Below are 17,852 nucleotides of genomic sequence, written 5' to 3'. Positions count from 1 at the left end.
ATTTTATTAAACTGCTGGGTGATGTTTTCACTGGTTGTGATTTTAATTGCCATGTGGTGCCTTGAGCTCTCTTCTCTATTACATTCTTTTAAAAATCGAAAGAACGACCTACCCAGCTTACGTATGTCTGAAAAGGGGCCTGTCATGGAGATCCACATGCCAATAACAATAGCAAAAACACACACACACAGGAAAATAGCCTTTCTGCACAAGTCATGTGGCTCGGGACCTGGATGCAAGGCACCAAACAGAAATACTGGCAGCCTCAACTCAGCCCTACAAACCTTCCTCCTGGGTAGTCCCCCTGGAGGGCCCCAAAGCATCCTCTTCCTTTTCACTGACAGCTCAGTGATCCCAGTTCCTCCACTGGAGACAACCAGCCATGCAAGGAACAGGTGGGGATTTTAACTCTGCTTGGGCTCACTGGCTATCTGCAGCATGCTCTCCCCACGCCGTGCTAGCCATTTGTTTCTTGGAGTTAAAAACAGACCGCCTGTTCAGATCTCGTATGTCTCCTGGTTAGAGGATTCCCAGGAATTGCTAGTGCTTCGACTCGCAACACTGGCTCATGAGGACTATAAGAATTTCCCTTCGTTTCCAGGCCCTCCAGCAAGTCACGTTTAAAACACGCCAGTGTCAGCCTCAGCTTGACAATCCCACTGCTACCCTGTAGTCAGGTGTTACTGATGTCTCCATCACACAGTGCCAGTAGCAGCATTGGGCAGTATGCCATAAAGGAATCTGCTATAATCTTAATATACCCCATAGCCTCAAAGTCCTTGGGTCACTGATACTATTTTGCATCAGAGGGAGGTTAAATCTGGGGTGGAGTCTCACTGAGAACCCAATAATGCTGCCGAGCAAGGCAAGTCCCCTCTCCTGGCAGGGTTTGGGCACTGCACCCCCTATCATCAATAATTCTTCCATGCCAGTCAGGGAGCGTAAGATTGGATCAGTCTCCCCTGCAGAGCACCAGTGACTGAGTTCTGCACAGAGGGAGTCTAGTATTCCTGCCTCTGCCTGGGGCAGTTTTGCAATGAGATGAGAAAGCTACTCACCTTACAGTAACTGAAGTTTTTCGAGATGTGTGTCCCTGGGGGTGCTCCACTCTAGGTGTTGGTGCGTCCCGGCACCGTTGATTGGAGAGTTTCGGTAGCAGAGCCTGGTCAGGACGCACACGCTCAGTTGGTATCTCCCATCCCGCACCCTCCTCAGTTCCTTTCTCTACCATGGAGAAATCATACTAGTACTTCAAAGTAGAGGGGAGGAGGGCGGGGAGTGGAGCACCCACAGACACACACATCTCGAAGAACTTCAGTTACCACAAGGTGAATAACTTTCTCTTCTTCTTCGAGTGCTGTCCCTGTGGGTGCTCCGCTCTAGGTGAATGTGTAGCAGTTCCCACTATGGTCGGCGGGACTTTGGAGATGCGGCAGTGAGTGAGTACTGTATGGCCTACTATGGCGTCTGCCGTGGTATCTTGCATGATAGCATAGTGATTGGGAAACGTGTGTGCAGATGACCATATAGCCGCTTTACAGATGTCAGGGATGGGTACGTTATGTAAGAAGGCAACAGATGTCGACATAGCTCAAGTGGACTGAGTTCTAATGCCTTTGGGCAGTTGAATATTTTGAGTGTGGTAACAGGATCTGATGCAGTCAGAGATCCACTTGGCCAGACGTTGTTTAGACATAGCCGTTATCTTTCGATCTTTCGGTAATGGAGACAGAGTTGTGGGGATAGAAAGTAGGCAAGTATATTGGTTGGTTAAGGTGGAAGGTGGATACCACCTTAGGGAGAAATTTAGGATGTGGTCTCAGAGTGACTTTATCTTTGGAGAAGATTGTGTAGGGAGGATAGGCCATCGGGGCGCTCATTTCTCCTACTCTCCTTGCTGATGTTATTGCAACTAAGAAAGCTACCTTCATGGACATATGAAGAAGAGATGAGGTAGCCAAGGGCTAAAATGGAGGTTTCATGAGACTGTGAAGAATGAGGTTAAGATTCCATGTAGCTGCTGTTGGGTAAATTTCAGGGCAGAGATTTTGAAGGCCCATGAGAAATCATTTTATGGTGGGGTGGGTAAAGAGTGAGCAACCTTCTAACAAGTCATGGAAGGTAGTAAGCGCCGCCAGGTATACTTTGATGGAGTTGAGCGAGAGTCCATCCTGTTTTAATTGCAGAAGGTAGTCCAGGACGTTATGGAGGGTCACCATATTGGGTGTTAAGTGATTACATGAGCACCAGAGGGCGAAACGCTTCCACTTCTGCAGGTAAGTACTATGCAGGAGGACGTATCGGACTTGCTCAAAACAGGCTAGTTCATGGCTTTGGAACCATGAAGGAACCAGGCTGTCAGGTGGAGCTTTTGGAGCTGGGGGTGAAGGATCTGTCCGTTGTCCTGGGAAAGGAGATCTGGCCTGCTGGGGAGAGCCTGTGGATGACAGGAGGACAGGCAGAGCAGGTAAGGATACCACGTCTGTCTCGGCCAAGCCGGGGCAATAAGTATGACCCGGGCCTTGTCGTCTATGATCTTCCGAAGAATCCTGTGTAGATGGGATAACATGGTTTTGGTAATTAAATATTCATGGTAAATAGGCCCAATAGCCTGTGATGGGCTATTAGATGGGGTGAGATCCGAGTTAGCCAGGAAAGAATTTTCTGTAGTATCTGGCTGATGAATCTTGCCCATATCCTCAGGGTTTAGCTGATCGCCATATTTGGGGTCAGGAAGGAATTTTCCTCCAGGGCAAATTGGAAGAGGCCCTGGAGGTTTTTCGCCTTCCTCTGTAGCATGGGGCAGGGGTCACTTGCTGGAGGATTCTCTGCTCCTTGAAGTCTTTAAACTATGATTTGAGGACTTCAATAGCACAGATATAGGTGTGAGGTTTTTTTTGTAGGAGTGGTGGGTGAAATTCTGTGGCCTGCGTTGTGCAGGAGGTCAGACTAGATGATCATAATGGTCCCTTCTGACCTAAATATCTATGAGTCTATGGAAGGCGTAGAGGAGAGAGGTGTTCCACGGGATGAGGAACACGTTTCCTAGGGATGCAATCCCAAGTCCCGTTCTGGAGCAAAACAGGCGACATTTTTGATTCTGGGTTGTGGCAAAGAGGTCTATTGACGGGGTGCCCCAGAGGGAGAAGAGCTGTTGAAGTATTGCGGGGTGCAGTTCCCATTCGTGTTCTGTTGAGAAGTGCCTGCTGAGTGCATCGGCAGTAGTGTTGTGGCAGCCAGGAAGGTAGGAAGCAATGATTTGTACGTGATGTTGTATGCACCAATTCCATAGTTGGATGGCTTCCATCCACAGGGAATGTGATCGGGCTACCCCTTGTCTGTTGATGTAGAACATACATGCTATGTTGTCTGTTAAGACCCGAATAGATTTGTTCTTTATGAGGGGAAGAAAGTGAAGGCATGCTTGCCTCACTGCTCTGAGCTCTAAGAGATTTATGTGTAGGCATGTCTCTGACGCAGACCATCGACCTTGTGCCCTGTGTCCCCCTAGATGCGCTCCCCAGCCAATTAGGGAAGTGTCCATGGTGAACATGAGCATTGGGGGTGGTTGCTGGAAGGGAACCCCTGTAGAGGTTTTCTGGTCTTGTCCACCAATGTAGGGAAGCTAGAACATTGGGAGGAGGAGTTAGCAGCATCCCTACGGTGTGTCTGTTGGGTTTGAAGTTGGAGTTGAGCCAGCCCTGAAGACAACTCATTTGTAGCCTGGCATACTTGACCACAAAGGTGGTGGCTGCCATGTGACCAAGGAGCTGTAGGCAGATTCTTGCCTGTGTCCTGGGACGAATAGAGAGCGTGTGTATGAGCTGTGTGATAGCAAGGAATCTGTGATATGAGAATGAGGCTATGCTTCAGATTGAGTCCAGATGAGTTCCAATGAACTCGATCTGTTGTGTAGGAGTCAGAGTGGATTTTTGGACATTTATTTGGAGGCCTAGGCTGTGAAAGAGTGAGATGGCAAAATGGGTAGCTTGAAGTGTCTCGCCATAGGAGTTGCCCTTGATGAGGCAATTGTCCAGGTAGGGGAAAAGCATGATCCCCTGTCTGTGGAAGTGAGCCACGACCACGGCTAGAGTCTTAGAAAAGACCCTCGGTGCCATGGAGAGTCCGAAAGGAAGAACTCTGTATTGAAAATGGTCATGACCAATTGTGAATCGTAGGAAGCATCTGTGAGCTGGATGAATTGATATATGAAAATAAATGTCCTGTAGGTTGAGGGCTGTGAACGAGTCCCCTTGATCCAGTGCAGGAATTATTGAGCCCAGTGTGACCATCTTGAATTCTTGTATCCTCGCGAATTTGTTCAGTGGGCGTAGGTCTAGTACAGGCCTTCATCCCCCAGTCTTTTTCTGGGTCAGAAAGTAATGGGAGTAGAACCCTTTCCCTCGATGTTGTGTCGGCACAGGTTCCACTGTGCGTAGTTGTAAAAGGTGCGCCACTTCTGCGTGAAGTAAGTGTTCGTGAGAGGGGTCCCTGAAGAGGGATGGGGAAGGGTGAAGGGTAGGAAGGTAGGATATAAATGGGATAGAGTAACTGGACTGAACTATTTCGAGGACCCAGCGGTCCTGTGTAATCCACTGCCAGGCATGTTGGAAACTCTGGAAGTGGGGCCAAATGGCAAGTAGGCAGTGGAATCAAGGGGTGGTCATGCAGACCCTCGACCAATGTTTCAAAATTGTTGTTTATTCCCCGATGGGTGGGAGGTGGTTGCTTGAGCTTGATTTTGTCTGCGCTTAGGGGGTCTAGCGCAATTCCTAGTTATGTCGTATCCTTTGGATTGAGGCCGATAATATTGTTGTGTGCATGGTCTTTGGTAGGGTTGGTATCGTCGTCTCCTGGGAAGAGATGGGTGAATGCCCAGGGTGCGCAGTGTTGCTCTAGAATCTTTCATGGTGTGAAGGAGTTCATTGTTTTTTGTGGAAAAAAGTTTATCTTTATCAAAGGGGAGGTCCTCCACTTTGGTCTGCAGATCTTTAGGGATGCCGGATGCAGAAAGCCATGAAGACCTGTGCATAACCACAACAGTTGCAGTAGTACTGGCTGCTGCGTCCACCATGTCTAGAGATGCTTGTAGAGCCGTTCTGGAAATCAGTTGGCCCTCAGTAAGGATTGATTTGAAGTCTGCTCTCCTATCCTCTGGAATGGAGGAGGCAAATTCAAAAAGTTTATTGTAATTATCGAAGTCATAGCTGGCGAGGAGGGCAGAATAATTCGCAACTCTGAATTGTAGAGTGGAGGACGAATAAACCTTGCGACCAAGATGTCAAGGCGTTTAAGGTCCTTGTCTTGCGGGGTGGGCTGAGATTGTGGCTGTTTTGTCGTTTGTGCAACTGCATCCATGACAAGAGAGTTCAGTGGTGGATGAGAAAAAGGAAGTCAGTGCCCTTAGCAGGAACATCGTATTTACTTTCGGCCTTTTTGCAAGTTGGTAATAAAGAAGCTGGAGTTTGCCAGAGTGTGTCAGCGGGTTCCAGGGGTGCTTCATTTATCATGATCTTTGAGGGTGCAGACGGTTGAAGGATTCTGACGAGTCTGTGTTGTGTCTCCTGAACTTCTTCTAAGGGGATGTCTTGACTGAGTGCCACCCTCCTGAAAAGTTCTTGAAATTGTTTAGTCGTCCACATTCTGTGGAGGCGGAGGAAGAGGGCTCCGTCTGGAGCTAATGGAGAGTTAAGGGTCGGTGAGTCAGGATATGGTGCGTAGCTCATATTCTCAGGAAGGGGTTCAGGTACTCTAGAAGTGGACAGAGCTGGAAATCGAGGCACAGAAGGAGGTAGTGGTTTGGTGGAAGAGGTCTGAGGATGAGTGGAAGGAGGATGTGGCCAAGGGCACCACTGAGGCCAAGGCATAGGGTAGGAGAACCCAGGTGCCGCCCACAGGGGGGCGAAGTAGGGAAACTGAGGCTGGTGGCCGTGAGCCGTGACCAGATGTGGAAGAGGTTCTGGTGAAGGAGGAGAGGCAGGTGGGGAGAACTCTGCCTGCTGCTGTATATCAAGTTTGCTGTCAGTAAAGGTAGTCAGTTCAAGTGGGGCGAGTGGCTGTTCAGAAAGTGAGCCCTGTGTATCCAGGAGCAGGGAGTTAAGCTCAGGTGGCACTGAGAGGTCACACTGAGTGAGAAACTGTTGCTCCTGCTCCCTGGGCTGCGCTGAGCAGGCTCTGGGCTCTAGCGTGTTATCAAGTGAAAGGGAAAGTGTCAGCGGTGCCGCAGAGCGCTTGGAGGTGCCTTGCAGGGGGTCCGCTGCTGGTGCCGGGGTGGGAGGCAGGCTCGGTGCCGACGTTCTTCTCTGCACCACAGTAGAGTGCGCTGTCGGCACCGCGTCTATTTTTGGTGCCGAGGGGACCGGCGCAGGAGGTTGGGTCCCTGCCTCTGCGCGAGCCACGACTGAGGCGCCTGCCTTTGGTGCTGTTAGCACAGAGGGTAAGGATCTCGCGGGACACCCTTTACCCTTGTTAAAGTCTCTCCTTTGAGACTGTTGTGCTTCTTGCCTCTGCTCCAGAGAGGGTGAAGCAATGCTCCCAACTGGTTCGGATCTGGCCAGGGAGTGTGTGAGAGCAGGTTTAACTTTCCCCATCTCCGAAAGCGGCTGCAGGGATTTTTCCATTAGAAGCATTTTAAGCCGCAGGTCCCTGTCGTGCTGAGCTCTTGACTTGAGGCTCGTACAGTGGAGACACTTTGCAGGGATGTGGGTTTCCCTGAGGCACTTCACACAACGTTAGTGCCCATCCGACTGTGGCATGGAGTCCTGACAGAAAACACACTTTTTGAATCCTGAAGCCCCTGGCATTATGAATTAGAAATGGCAGGGGAGAGTATCTCAGAGGGAGACAAGCCTGAAGCGAAAAAAAAAATTTGTTTGTTTGATTTTAAACTAAGTAACTAACTATGTAACTACACTAAAGGAAGGGAAACAACTGGGATGTAACTAATAAAGAACACCGAAATAGTTGTTACTGTTTCCTACAGAGACCAGGGAAGAAAAGTAGCACTGCCCCGAGTCCCGTCTTCAGCCAAGGATGGTTGAGAAGGAACTGAGGAGGGTGTGGGATGCACACGCTCAGGAAGATTCCAACGAGATGGGAGATACCAACTGAGTGTGAGCGTCCCGACCAGGTACTGCTACCGAAAATCTCCGATCAACGGCGCCAGGATGCACTTACACCTAGAGTGGAGCACCCCCAGGGACAGCACTCGAAGAAGAATGTTTCCTTCTTTCAGCAGGATCTTCCCCCCTCTCACAGTTAGTCCAACATACCAGAGGTTAATAATAAATTATTCATTTGTATTAACAGAGCTCTACTTGTGCCAAAAAAAAAAAAAAAAAGAGAGAGCAAATAATCACAAGGCTGTGATTTCTCTAGAACCAAGCTGGGTTTACACAAGGACATAGGCTCCATATTAAGCAACAGGGTTAATTAATTCACATTAGAAACAGACCGGCAGATCCGAGAGGTCTTCCCTGACGTGAGCCCTTTTTTTGACTATGCCAGTACCGATCTACATCCTTTGGGCTCTGAGAAGAGAGCAGCCTACATTTGCTGTTGGTACTATTTACATTAACCCGACCAGCTTTACAAAGCATGGTCATGGGCCAAGCTGAAGACTGGGACTCAGGACTCCTGGGTTCTGTTCATTACTGTAGTTCTATTACTGAACTGCTGTGTGACCCTCGATGAGTCCTTTCACCTCTGAGTCCATCTATAGAATGGGGAAGACACCAGCTCAGTTTCCAGCCATGTGACAAGGAGTAACACCCACAGAGCACTTGGGAGATGTAAAGCCTCAAGTCTTTATTTTATTCTCCTGCCAGGCATACTTGGCTGCCTTTAACAGCTCTCCCCTCACATTCTAAAAGCAGCATGCACGGACGTCACTTAGTAGCTTAGGGTTTGTTCTGATTTCGGCTTCCAGAGCAGCATCCACTCAGCTTGAGGGACAAGACTGTGTGCAAACTTCTGCCCATCTCCCAGGACCACTAGGGAAGCCTGATTCAGAAATAACCCATTCTGCCCTGCTGGCCAGAGAGCAAAGTGTCACCACCGCAGCCAATAAGTCACGGGAGAGAGAGAGAGAGAAATGAGCACATGGGGTAGAGTATTAATGCAGCGGGCGAAAATCACTTCTCATGCTTCAAAGAGAAAATTCTGCACTCTACCTGCTCAAAGCAGGGCTGCTGCCTCTGAAATCAGAGTATTGAACAACTCAGTGAGCTACTGCATGAAACACCAGCTCTTCAATTCACACAGCAAACCAACACCATGCACCAGATGGAAAAGGGGATTTATTCACTAAGAGCACCACTAGGAAGGTTTAAAGAAAAGGAGGACTTGTGGCACCTCAGAGACGAACACATTTATTTGAGCATAAGCTTTCGTGAGCTACAGCTCACTTCATCAGATAGCTTATGCTCAAATAAATGTGTTAGCCTCTAAGGTGCCACAAGTCCTCCTTTTCTTTTTTTGCAGATACAGACTAACACGGCTGCTACTCTGAAACTAGGAAGGCTTAGTAATTTCCCATTGAGGGTCTCCATCACTGAGTTAATGAGAAATTAAACAAACAGCTTTACAAAAGCAGGTGGTGAGGGGAAGATGCCCCAACCCCCTCATGTATCCATCGTTAAAGCTATCAAACCATGCAAGCATAGTCACCAACTCCGTGGGTGCTCCAGGGCTGGAGCACCCATGGGGAAAAAACGGTGGGTGTGGTCAGCTCCCCCTCGACCCACCCAGTGTGTCCTGCCCACCGGCGGGCCCCGCCGATTAGCACCTCCCCCCACCCAATCAGCTGGTTCACAGGGTGCAGGATGGTCTCAGGGGGAAGAACAAGGACATGGCACACTCGAGGGGGGGCGGAACTGGGCAGAAAGAGGCAGGGCATGCGTGGGGCCTTGGGGAAAGGGCTGGAGTGGGGGCAGGGCCTGGGGCGGAGCTTGGGGGTCAGGAACCCCCCAACACTTTCAAAAGTCGGCGCCTGTGCATGGAAGTCGAGTTCATCAATAACCACACAGAACCGGGCAACAGACTAAGTGCAGGTCGTTCCTACCTATTTGGATGCGATGATGGCAACATAAACTGAAACTCTACCACACACGTGCCATCTGAGAGCTGACGATGCTGCAGGCTGTTTAGTTCATAGGCGATATATCCTCTCCTCACGTACACCTGACCAAAGAGGCAGGAGAAGAATTTAATTTGAAATCAGAGTGCTTTCCCACTGGCCAACCACTGAAGCAACCACGATGTGCAACACAGCCTCTCTCACTGGCACTAAAAGCAGCTCCGGCTCTAAGAGCTGCATTACTTCTCAATAAATGGCAGCCAAAGTCTTAATTCACCCTTTACCTCCAGAGCTGCCATGCACACCAGCTGGTTGGAGTGGTAGAAGAAGGTGGGGAGAACATCAAAGATGGTGGTTTCCGAGAGGATCAGTTTCTGTCATGAAGAAAACAGAATTCAGCGCGAGGCACGGTTTGAACAACCCAGTGCCGGCATGAAAGACGAAGAAGAGATGGAAGTTACACAGCTGCAGTTGCTCCAATCCTGAATCTCCCTCAGTAGCTTTTGCTAGATTCGTTAGCCTGCAGTTCACACTGAGGGTTTCAAATGATCTAAGGCGTAATCTAGAGTGCCCGTCACCACAGTTCTCAAATTCCTAGCATATGGCCCAGGTTTCCCTACTAGGGGAAAAGAATCCTCCATTCACTTCCTACCCCTTCTGAGGAGAAAGGCAGAAAGAGGGTGAACCTGTGCTACAGGCCTTCATCTGGAAGAGATCAGAAAGCAGCATTTCACATGGTCTGATATATACTAGCATCAATAGCTTAAGCTCCAAGACATTAATGCCTTTAAGGCCTTTTGAAATAAATGGCTTACAAATCAAACCGCTTCACTAAGAACTAACTAGAAGGTAAATCCCATGCTTTATAATTAATTGTAAGAAGCAGTCACAACCTTTAGGTTTTCAGGGCAGAACTGGTGGCCATACATGTCGATAGCAGACAGGAATATGGACTCCACCTGATTGTGTCTCAGTTCATAGGAAGGGAGGTGAGAGGCAATCAAAACCTACAAATAAAAAGAATCTAAATGAATGGCAGTGATTTGGAGGCAGAAGGGGAGGTTGGGGGGAAAAAAATCACCATGGTTTAATAACATCGTGTAAACCATGAAACATACTAACCTGTCTGGCTCGCAAAGCCACTCTGGAGTGCTCCGTTTTACTGAGCTGTGTTAGCTCATTGAGAATGGCCATCAGCTCCTCCGTCATGGTGGAGTCTCGACCACACAGCTGGTCCTATTAAATATCCTTCCAGCGTTAATGACTAATCCTTATTGAACAGAAACCTCCATCTACCTACATTCCTTACTTTGCCTACAAACGTCTGTGCACCAAACCAGGAAAACGTGCATTTCTCTTCTAACATACACACACACAGAGCCAATTTTTTTGTTCTGGCCTTGGAATCTATATGAAGAAGGGACCACTGTGATCATCTAGTCTGATCTCCTTTATGGCACAGGCCAGAAAACCTCCCCTTTTCTTAAAAGTCAGCACAGAAAAGGGAAGATAATTTAATGAAGGCTCCACTAGTGAAGAAGCCACCAATAAGAATTTTGGGGGTGGAGTCAAAGATGTTAAGAACAGATGATGTAAAGTTTGAAAAGAACTTTATGTTTTAAACGGGTAAGACCAAAATACTTCTTCAAAATGTCTGTGGAAGTTTAATTTTACAATAAAATCTGAGAGGGGAAATCTGATGTAATAGGCTGTATATCTGAGTTCTAATCGAAACTTGCCTCCCCATTTGCAAAGTAGATCTAATAAAGAGGCTTAATTAAAGATATTAAAGCACTCTGAAGATGCTCTACATCAGATGCTCTGTACAAATATTAAGTATTATTAAGTGCTGTAAGAATATTTGAGACCTCACACACACACACACACGCACAATGTACATGATGAATCGATCCACTGTATTTGCTTTATTTTTCCCTTTCACAGATGACTGCAATATCTCAAATCAACTCTCTTATTACAGGGAAGCTTCCCACACTGGTAATTTTTCCAGAGTTCTCAGCTGCAGTTTGGCCTTCACCCTTACAACAATGCAACGGATCCCTTTTATAAAACTACTACCAGCAAGCCACTCGTCAAAACACAAGACTACAGACTGCTTTGTTCCCTCCCACCCTTATTTCTCGTTTTCCTTGAATTCAGAATTTGCCTTCCAGGTCAGAAGTAACACTCTACAGGGCATCTCAACAGCCGTTTCTGATCCAACTTGACACCCACCCTAGTCTCACAGAGGTTGCCATTTTTACTTACAATTAACATGATCACCAGCAGATTCTTCTTTGCCACCTGGGCGTGAGAGAAGATGCACTCGAGCACCGGGGTCATGTCCAATTTGTACTGCTCCCTCAGGTTGATCACACATTTGTCATAGTGGGCTGGGGAGACAACAAGCATCCACTGGTTAGATTAGTTCCCCCAGGCCTGCGGAACAGCACTGGGCCCTCGGCAAACATGCCACCGCTTCCTCTGACCTTGTTGGAACTGGGTTTCCACTTGCAAGTATCTTCTCAGCAAGTCTAACACGACAGATTTCATGTAACCCCGAATGCCGCTGCGGTACCTGGGAACAGGGGAGAGGACCGAGTGTGCCACATCCCAGAGCTAACGCGCCATTGCATTGGCCACGCTGCTTTTGCTGGGAATCAAACATGGACTAGGAAGCAGTCAGGGTGGATCCTCCTCTCCTGGGGCAGGCAAATGACTCAAGCCAATAGCACTCGGTGCATGAGCCAGGAAGTGGTGCTCACCCAATGCTCTGCTTGCTCAGGACAAAGAGGGGTGCAGCATTACTGCCAGCCTTCCCACATGGCTCATCTTGCAGTCACCTACACCAGCACTGGTCCCGCTCGCCCTGCTGCTCTGACCCTTCTCCACCTCCCTCGGAGTCAGGGCTGGCACTAGTTTCTATGGAGCATTTCACAGCATGTCTGGAAACCTCCCACACTGTAGAGCGTGCCACGGCACAGGAAGGCATTCACCTCTGGACTAGCTGCATAATACTCTGCGTGTTCATGAAGAAGACTTCCCGGTCTGCCTTCCTCTGCAAACTGGCCGCATGGCTGTCCAGTATGCTAGCGATCTGCACAGAGCAGAAGAAACACGGGCATGAAGGAGCTAAAAAATAGCTTGGGCACAACAGTCTGGAAAACCAAGGGGATGTGACTTACAAGTACTCAGAAATGGCTAAGAAATCAAAATGAAAAAAAATCTATTTACAGAAGCTCCCTTTTCTCTTGCTCTACACATATTCCCCCTTTTAAGAGACTATATTAATTAGCAGGAACTCTAGTTGGATTTTCAAAGAAGCCACATGTCTAACTGTTTCACTCCTTTGAAATCCTCAGCCTGGGAGCAGCAGTAAGTAATTTCCATTTTCCCAAAGATCAGGGGCAGGTTCTGCAATGCCTCACTCATGCAAGTTGTCCCAACTCATGTGAGCAGTTCAATTAGTTTCAGTTAGACTAGTCAGAGTAAGGATTTGCACGACTGATCCTGTGTCTTTATGGTTGCCATTCTTGGACACTACAAGGCTGTAGAGATGTCTCCATAAATTGGAAACATTAATTCCAACGCTGCGAAGAGGAAGGGCAACAAGTATTATAAGGGGAAGAAAAACATCTCTGTTTGGTAAGCGCAGTACAGCCAGCCAGCTAACCTGCCCGCCACAAGACATTCCAAGTGTGCCTTGTCCCAGCAGGAATAATTCAGAAACCCACCACAATCCCCCCCCACTTTTTTTAATTAACATCATATGCACTGTTATGAACAATGAAATGTAGCTGTAGCTGTGTCAGCCCCAGGATATTAGCGAGACAAGGTGGGTGAGGTAAAATCTTTTATTGGACCAACTTTTGTTGGTTAGAGAGACAAGCTTTCGAGCCACACAGCTTGTCTCTCTCATCATCAGACACTAGTCTAATAAAAAGATATTACCTCACCCACTGTGTCCCATGAACAATGAAAGACAGACATTCATCAGTACACGCTCACTGGAAAGCCTTACAGCAGGGAAACGGTGCCTGGGTTGACAGAAATCTATTTACAGAAAACACATAGCGGTGAACTACACTGACCTATTCCAGCCGCATTTACATGGAACATTCAGAGTAACAGCTGAGAAGACACTTAAATTTTTCAGATTTCAAATAGGAAAGGGATAGCTTAAAGAGGTTAGCTCAATTTTAGAGGGAAAAAAAATTGCTCCAGGGCTGAGAGCTTGTGTAAAAGATTTCAAATTAAACTATATCTGTTACAAACGTTTGCTGATCAAAAAAACCATTTTTCCCCACACAATTTTAAAAAAATGTATTGAATAGGACATTTTCCCCATTAATATTTTTGATGAAACCCCATCGTTTAGCAGAAAAACTTTTCAGGTGAAAAATTCTGACCAATTTAGCATGAAAAGAAAAAAAGACGGATAGTCACCAAGATATTAAAGAGGATGGAATACAAGACCATCCCTCTTGTATGGCTTACCTGCTGACTGGGAAACTGACACAGCACCGAGGTGATGTTACTAGCGTATTGTGCCATCACTTTTCGAATGGATTTCTCCACTGACGCTGGGATTCTGCCAGACACGTTGGTCATGATCTCCTGCAGCTCCAGAAGAGGCAGAGAGGGGTCCCGTAGGGTCTTCATCAGCTCACATACCCATTCTTTCATCTAAGCAAAATAAAGATTATTGCTGCGAAGATGTCACAGAAAAACATCAGAGGCTGATGTGTCAGGAAAGGCAAGTGAACGGATCTCGACATCCCAATGAAAACTATGCTTGCAGCCCTGTAACCAACAGGTCAGGCGGGCTAGCACAATGGAATTAAGGATGGTTTCTCAACTGTGGCACTGGGCTGGGAGTAGCATCGAACCAGGTATAGAACCCCAGTCAAAGTCACTCAGGGACTGATTGTCAGAGGTGCTGAGCACCTGCAGCTCTCACTGACCTCAGTACAAGTGGTGACAGTTCAGCATTTCTCATAAATCACGCCCTTAAAGTCCTTGTCTATAAAATGGGGATGACACCTTCCTACCTATCTACACACCAGGTGGTTGGTCGTAAGCCTTAACTTCAGGCTTGTGAAGGACTTTGAGATCACTGGATGAATGGAAGGCACAAAAGATGTGCTACAGCCAGTGCTTAGCATTAAGGAGCTCAGCAAGCTATTATCCATTTCCACCAAGGTTGCCACCTAGAGAAATACTGTACGTGGTCTTTGTTATTACACTGATCGTGGGGGACCATTCCAAGAAGAATACAAGTTAAAGTAGATTTGAGAGTAGATCCAGGTCTTCATCCATGTATGAAAGAGAAACTGAAGAAAAGTTCGTTGGCATAAACATATCAGTTTAAACACCCTCTGGGTATTAGAAGCAGATGCCATTAGAGAAAGGCACTTACTTTTGCACTGAAATATGGCTCTGGCAAGCAGTACCCATTCATGACATTGATTAGATTTGACAGGACACGGTGAAAGACCTGGTGCAGCTTCAGGCCACCGATTGGCAACATCTGCTGGGTGGGGAGGCCACCTGTATACAACTGGGCCTGAGGTCGAATACAAGAGAAAGAAAGCATTTGGAATATAAAATGAGAGTGGAAAAGAGAAAAGTGAGGCAGATCTCATTCAAATTAAACAACCATCTAGAAAAATACATGAGACAACCTCAGCAGGCAAGGAAACTGCTCAGTATTGTCATTATTTTAATTAAAATGCAAAGGAGGGTGTCGTCAGAATGAATCAAGTGGGAAGTTTCCAAATAAGAGGCATTAGAAAAACGTATGTCAGAATTTCTTATTCTGGTCATTTTCAATCAAGTCTTAATAATCAAAATTCAGTTTTCTGTCCAAATCCCACAAGGCATATATGCTTAAGATACAGACTAGCTAGGGCCAACAGAATATTTTATATAAAGGTCACACTTTCAAATACCAAAATTCTACATCATTGCTAAGTATCTGGTGTGTTAAAACCTCAAGTGAACATACATATTAAGATACTGAGACATAAGAGACAGACAGTTACAAGTCACGGATGACCTGATTAGTCATGTAAGTAAATAGAAAATAACCTGGTTCTGTCCCAGCAGCAATACTCACTGGGTGCACTTTGGTAGGATCATCTAAGTCGAGTCTAGCTATGACACAGCCTGCCTCCAGCAATGCTCCTGGCCGTTTTATATAATGTATATGGCCAGATTCCTTCACCACCAGGGCCAAAATAATTTTCATCACCTGTAGGAGGGTTGGTGGAATAGTCAGAGTGTAATAAATGAATATCATCCACGCAACACCAAGAGCCTAGGGCAGTCGTTTTCTTCCAAGTGTCACAATAGTGACAAGACGACTTCTTTTTTTATTGTAGGGATGCATGTACACAATCCGCATTTCTTTATCAAGCATACAGATTGGAAGCCATTTGCCACTCAGTGACACAATCTGCACTAACCTACAGTTACCTCTATCTCTGCAAAACTGTGCCCTACGAAGACGTGGCCTCCATCTTCCACCATGTACTTCAGCAGTTTCCCAGCAGAGGGCGATCTCAGCACAGTCGGATCTTTCTCCTTTTCAAAGTCACAAGTTTTGTTACCAATGGTGATTCGGTAGCTTAAGGAGAGGGGAAAAAGAACAGGAGTACTTGTGGCACCTTAGAGACTAACAAATTTATTTGAGCATAAGCTTTCGTGGGCTACAGCTCACTTCATCGGACGGATTCAGGAGAGGGGAAATTCTATTACTGTCAACCTATTTGCTGCCTGCTGCAGAAGCAGCTGCAATTGCTGCTGTGTCTAGTTGCGAGATTGGGAAGAAATCTGCAGCAGCGGGATAATGGGTCAGCTCTCTAACTTACCAGTTAACTTCTTCTTTCATGTACGTCGTGTAACTGTTACCATCATAGGAAAGCAGCACGCCGCCATCATTCAACCTGTGCACGTCTATCTCAATGTGAGTGTTATTCATTATAATGACATAAGTTGTCAGAGACTGACGGGCAACCTGTTGAAAAATACCAAAGAGAGAGGCTTTAAACATGAACATTAAAATCTTCACGGAGATCAAGACGTAGGCTTGCCTTGCCAGGCTGTGGTGTATCAGCCCTTTGAGATGACACCAGAAGCAGAGCTGTCATTGTGTAGTGGGTGGGAGCAGGATTTAGCATGGAATACGGACTTGCTTCTCCATGCCCCTCCCACCCCCCCGGTCACTTAGACCAGTGTTTCTCAACGTTTTTGATATCAGGGACCAGCTTGCTGTCTTCCTAAACTGTGTCAGGGAGATCTCAGGGACTGGTCGCTGAGAATCCACAGACCGGTCACTGAGAAACATTGATTTAGATCACAGGATTTGAGGTTAGTGTTTGAATTGCTAGTCCAGTTCTACAGCTCAATCATCTGTCATTTCAGCTGATCCTCCACTTTCCCATGATAAGAAAGTGATTTAACTAACTAAAGCTGCTACCTATCTAGGTTTATGAATGGGAGAAGCCAGCACTTTATTACAGGCATTAACTCCAGCAACAGTCCATCTGGAAGCAGAAAAATTCTCTATACTGTAAAAACAAATAGCTAAACTCATTTAAAATGAGACTTTTTAAAAAAATGGATAATGAAGATTTTTTTATCATCCTTTGATTGAAAGTACCCACCCAGAAGTGCTTGTCTGTACTGGTGAGAGACACATGTAGAATCTGCCTAGCCGCGTGTAGTAATGCCTGCGCGAGCCAAAGTCTCCACAAGCTTGGAAAAACACAAGACACTGTTTACCTTGAGAGCATACTTCACACCTTCATAAATAAGCTCCACTTCTACAATGTTCAGCAGGGAACCCGCTGGCAGAACTTGGCCCCTAAGGGACAAGGGTAAAAAGTCAGACACCAAGAGAACTCAGCCACACTGTATAACCCATCAGCACTAGTCCAAAGAGCAGGTTTAGATCGCAGTGGACTGCAGAAGAGAGCTTTTAAAGGGGACTTGCAGGGGAGAGAAATCGTTGGGTTTTGCATCCCCTTTCTGATGTATAAAGGCAGTGTGAAAGTTTATCAAACATTTTAAAGGTGGTGAGGGAGGAGTTGTGCTGTTTCACATGAGAAATTAAGCTCGTCTCCCCTACAAGATTCTATGATGATGGCAGAGCTACTAACATGACACCATCACAAGAGTGAAGCGAGTGAAAGTTCAGCAATTGAGAGGGGAAGGGGCTTTTAGCCAGCCTGATTCAAACTTTGGTTTTTGTCATCATCTACTTAGCTCCAATGGCTAATGAACCATTGGGAGACAGAATGTCTTAAATAAAGATTCCACACTCCCACCCTTCAACTAAGGTGTAAAAGTTCACAATACACTTCTCTGAAAAACCACAAGAAGTCACACAGGAAAACTGGTGAAGAGTGACCTTGACATTTCTAAGGTAAAAAAACCCAGCAACTTAAAAACAAAACAAAAGAACCTTTATTCATAGACGTTAAAGACCAGAAGGGACCATTATGTTAATCTAACCTGACTTCCTACATCACAGAAGCAAAAAGCAAAAACCTTGGGTTTTCTATTTTAATATCTCATCTCCTTTGCTGGCCCCATTAAAGCTCTGGAGGTCGAACAGTGAAGTTTCCTTTCCTCCACTTAGCTGCCTTAGATAAAGAATATAGGAACACTGTCTTCACATCCCACTCTGGAAATCAGCAATGTAACCACGAGTCAACATTCTGTACCTTGTTTTAACTCCCTTAGTGGCTGGTCATGCCTTACTCTGCTAAGG

The 17,852-nt window shown here is 46.6% G+C and overlaps 1 protein-coding gene across 8 annotated transcripts in view; it reads right to left on the bottom strand.

Moving 5' to 3' along the window:
• The window catches only part of ACACB (acetyl-CoA carboxylase beta), a 68,027-nt gene that overhangs the window by 23,247 nt on the left and 26,928 nt on the right, over positions 1-17,852 (bottom strand). For 7 of the 8 annotated variants that reach the window (XR_012155175.2, XM_073313681.2, XM_073313682.2 and 4 more), the window contains exons 15-27: positions 16,862-16,943; positions 15,949-16,094; positions 15,554-15,704; positions 15,195-15,329; positions 14,496-14,642; positions 13,574-13,762; positions 12,073-12,173; positions 11,566-11,654; positions 11,345-11,469; positions 10,199-10,312; positions 9,970-10,083; positions 9,361-9,450; positions 9,062-9,180 (exon numbers count right to left, since the gene is read on the bottom strand). Coding sequence is in view for 7 of the 8 variants with exons in the window: in XM_073313681.2 (XP_073169782.2) it covers positions 9,062-9,180; positions 9,361-9,450; positions 9,970-10,083; positions 10,199-10,312; positions 11,345-11,469; positions 11,566-11,654; positions 12,073-12,173; positions 13,574-13,762; positions 14,496-14,642; positions 15,195-15,329; positions 15,554-15,704; positions 15,949-16,094; positions 16,862-16,943 (1,602 nt within the window). In the remaining variant the exon portion in view is untranslated. Of the gene's footprint in view, positions 1-9,061; positions 9,181-9,360; positions 9,451-9,969; positions 10,084-10,198; positions 10,313-11,344; positions 11,470-11,565; positions 11,655-12,072; positions 12,174-13,573; positions 13,763-14,495; positions 14,643-15,194; positions 15,330-15,553; positions 15,705-15,948; positions 16,095-16,861; positions 16,944-17,852 lie in introns of those variants that run through there. The other variant, XM_073313689.2, reaches the window with a different exon arrangement.

Source organism: Lepidochelys kempii, chromosome 15 (genome assembly GCF_965140285.1).
Source record: "Lepidochelys kempii isolate rLepKem1 chromosome 15, rLepKem1.hap1, whole genome shotgun sequence".
In the NCBI taxonomy this organism is placed as follows: domain Eukaryota; kingdom Metazoa; phylum Chordata; order Testudines; family Cheloniidae; genus Lepidochelys; species Lepidochelys kempii.
The sequence above is the reverse complement of the archived record's forward strand: the minus strand, read 5'-3'. Positions and strand labels throughout refer to the sequence as shown.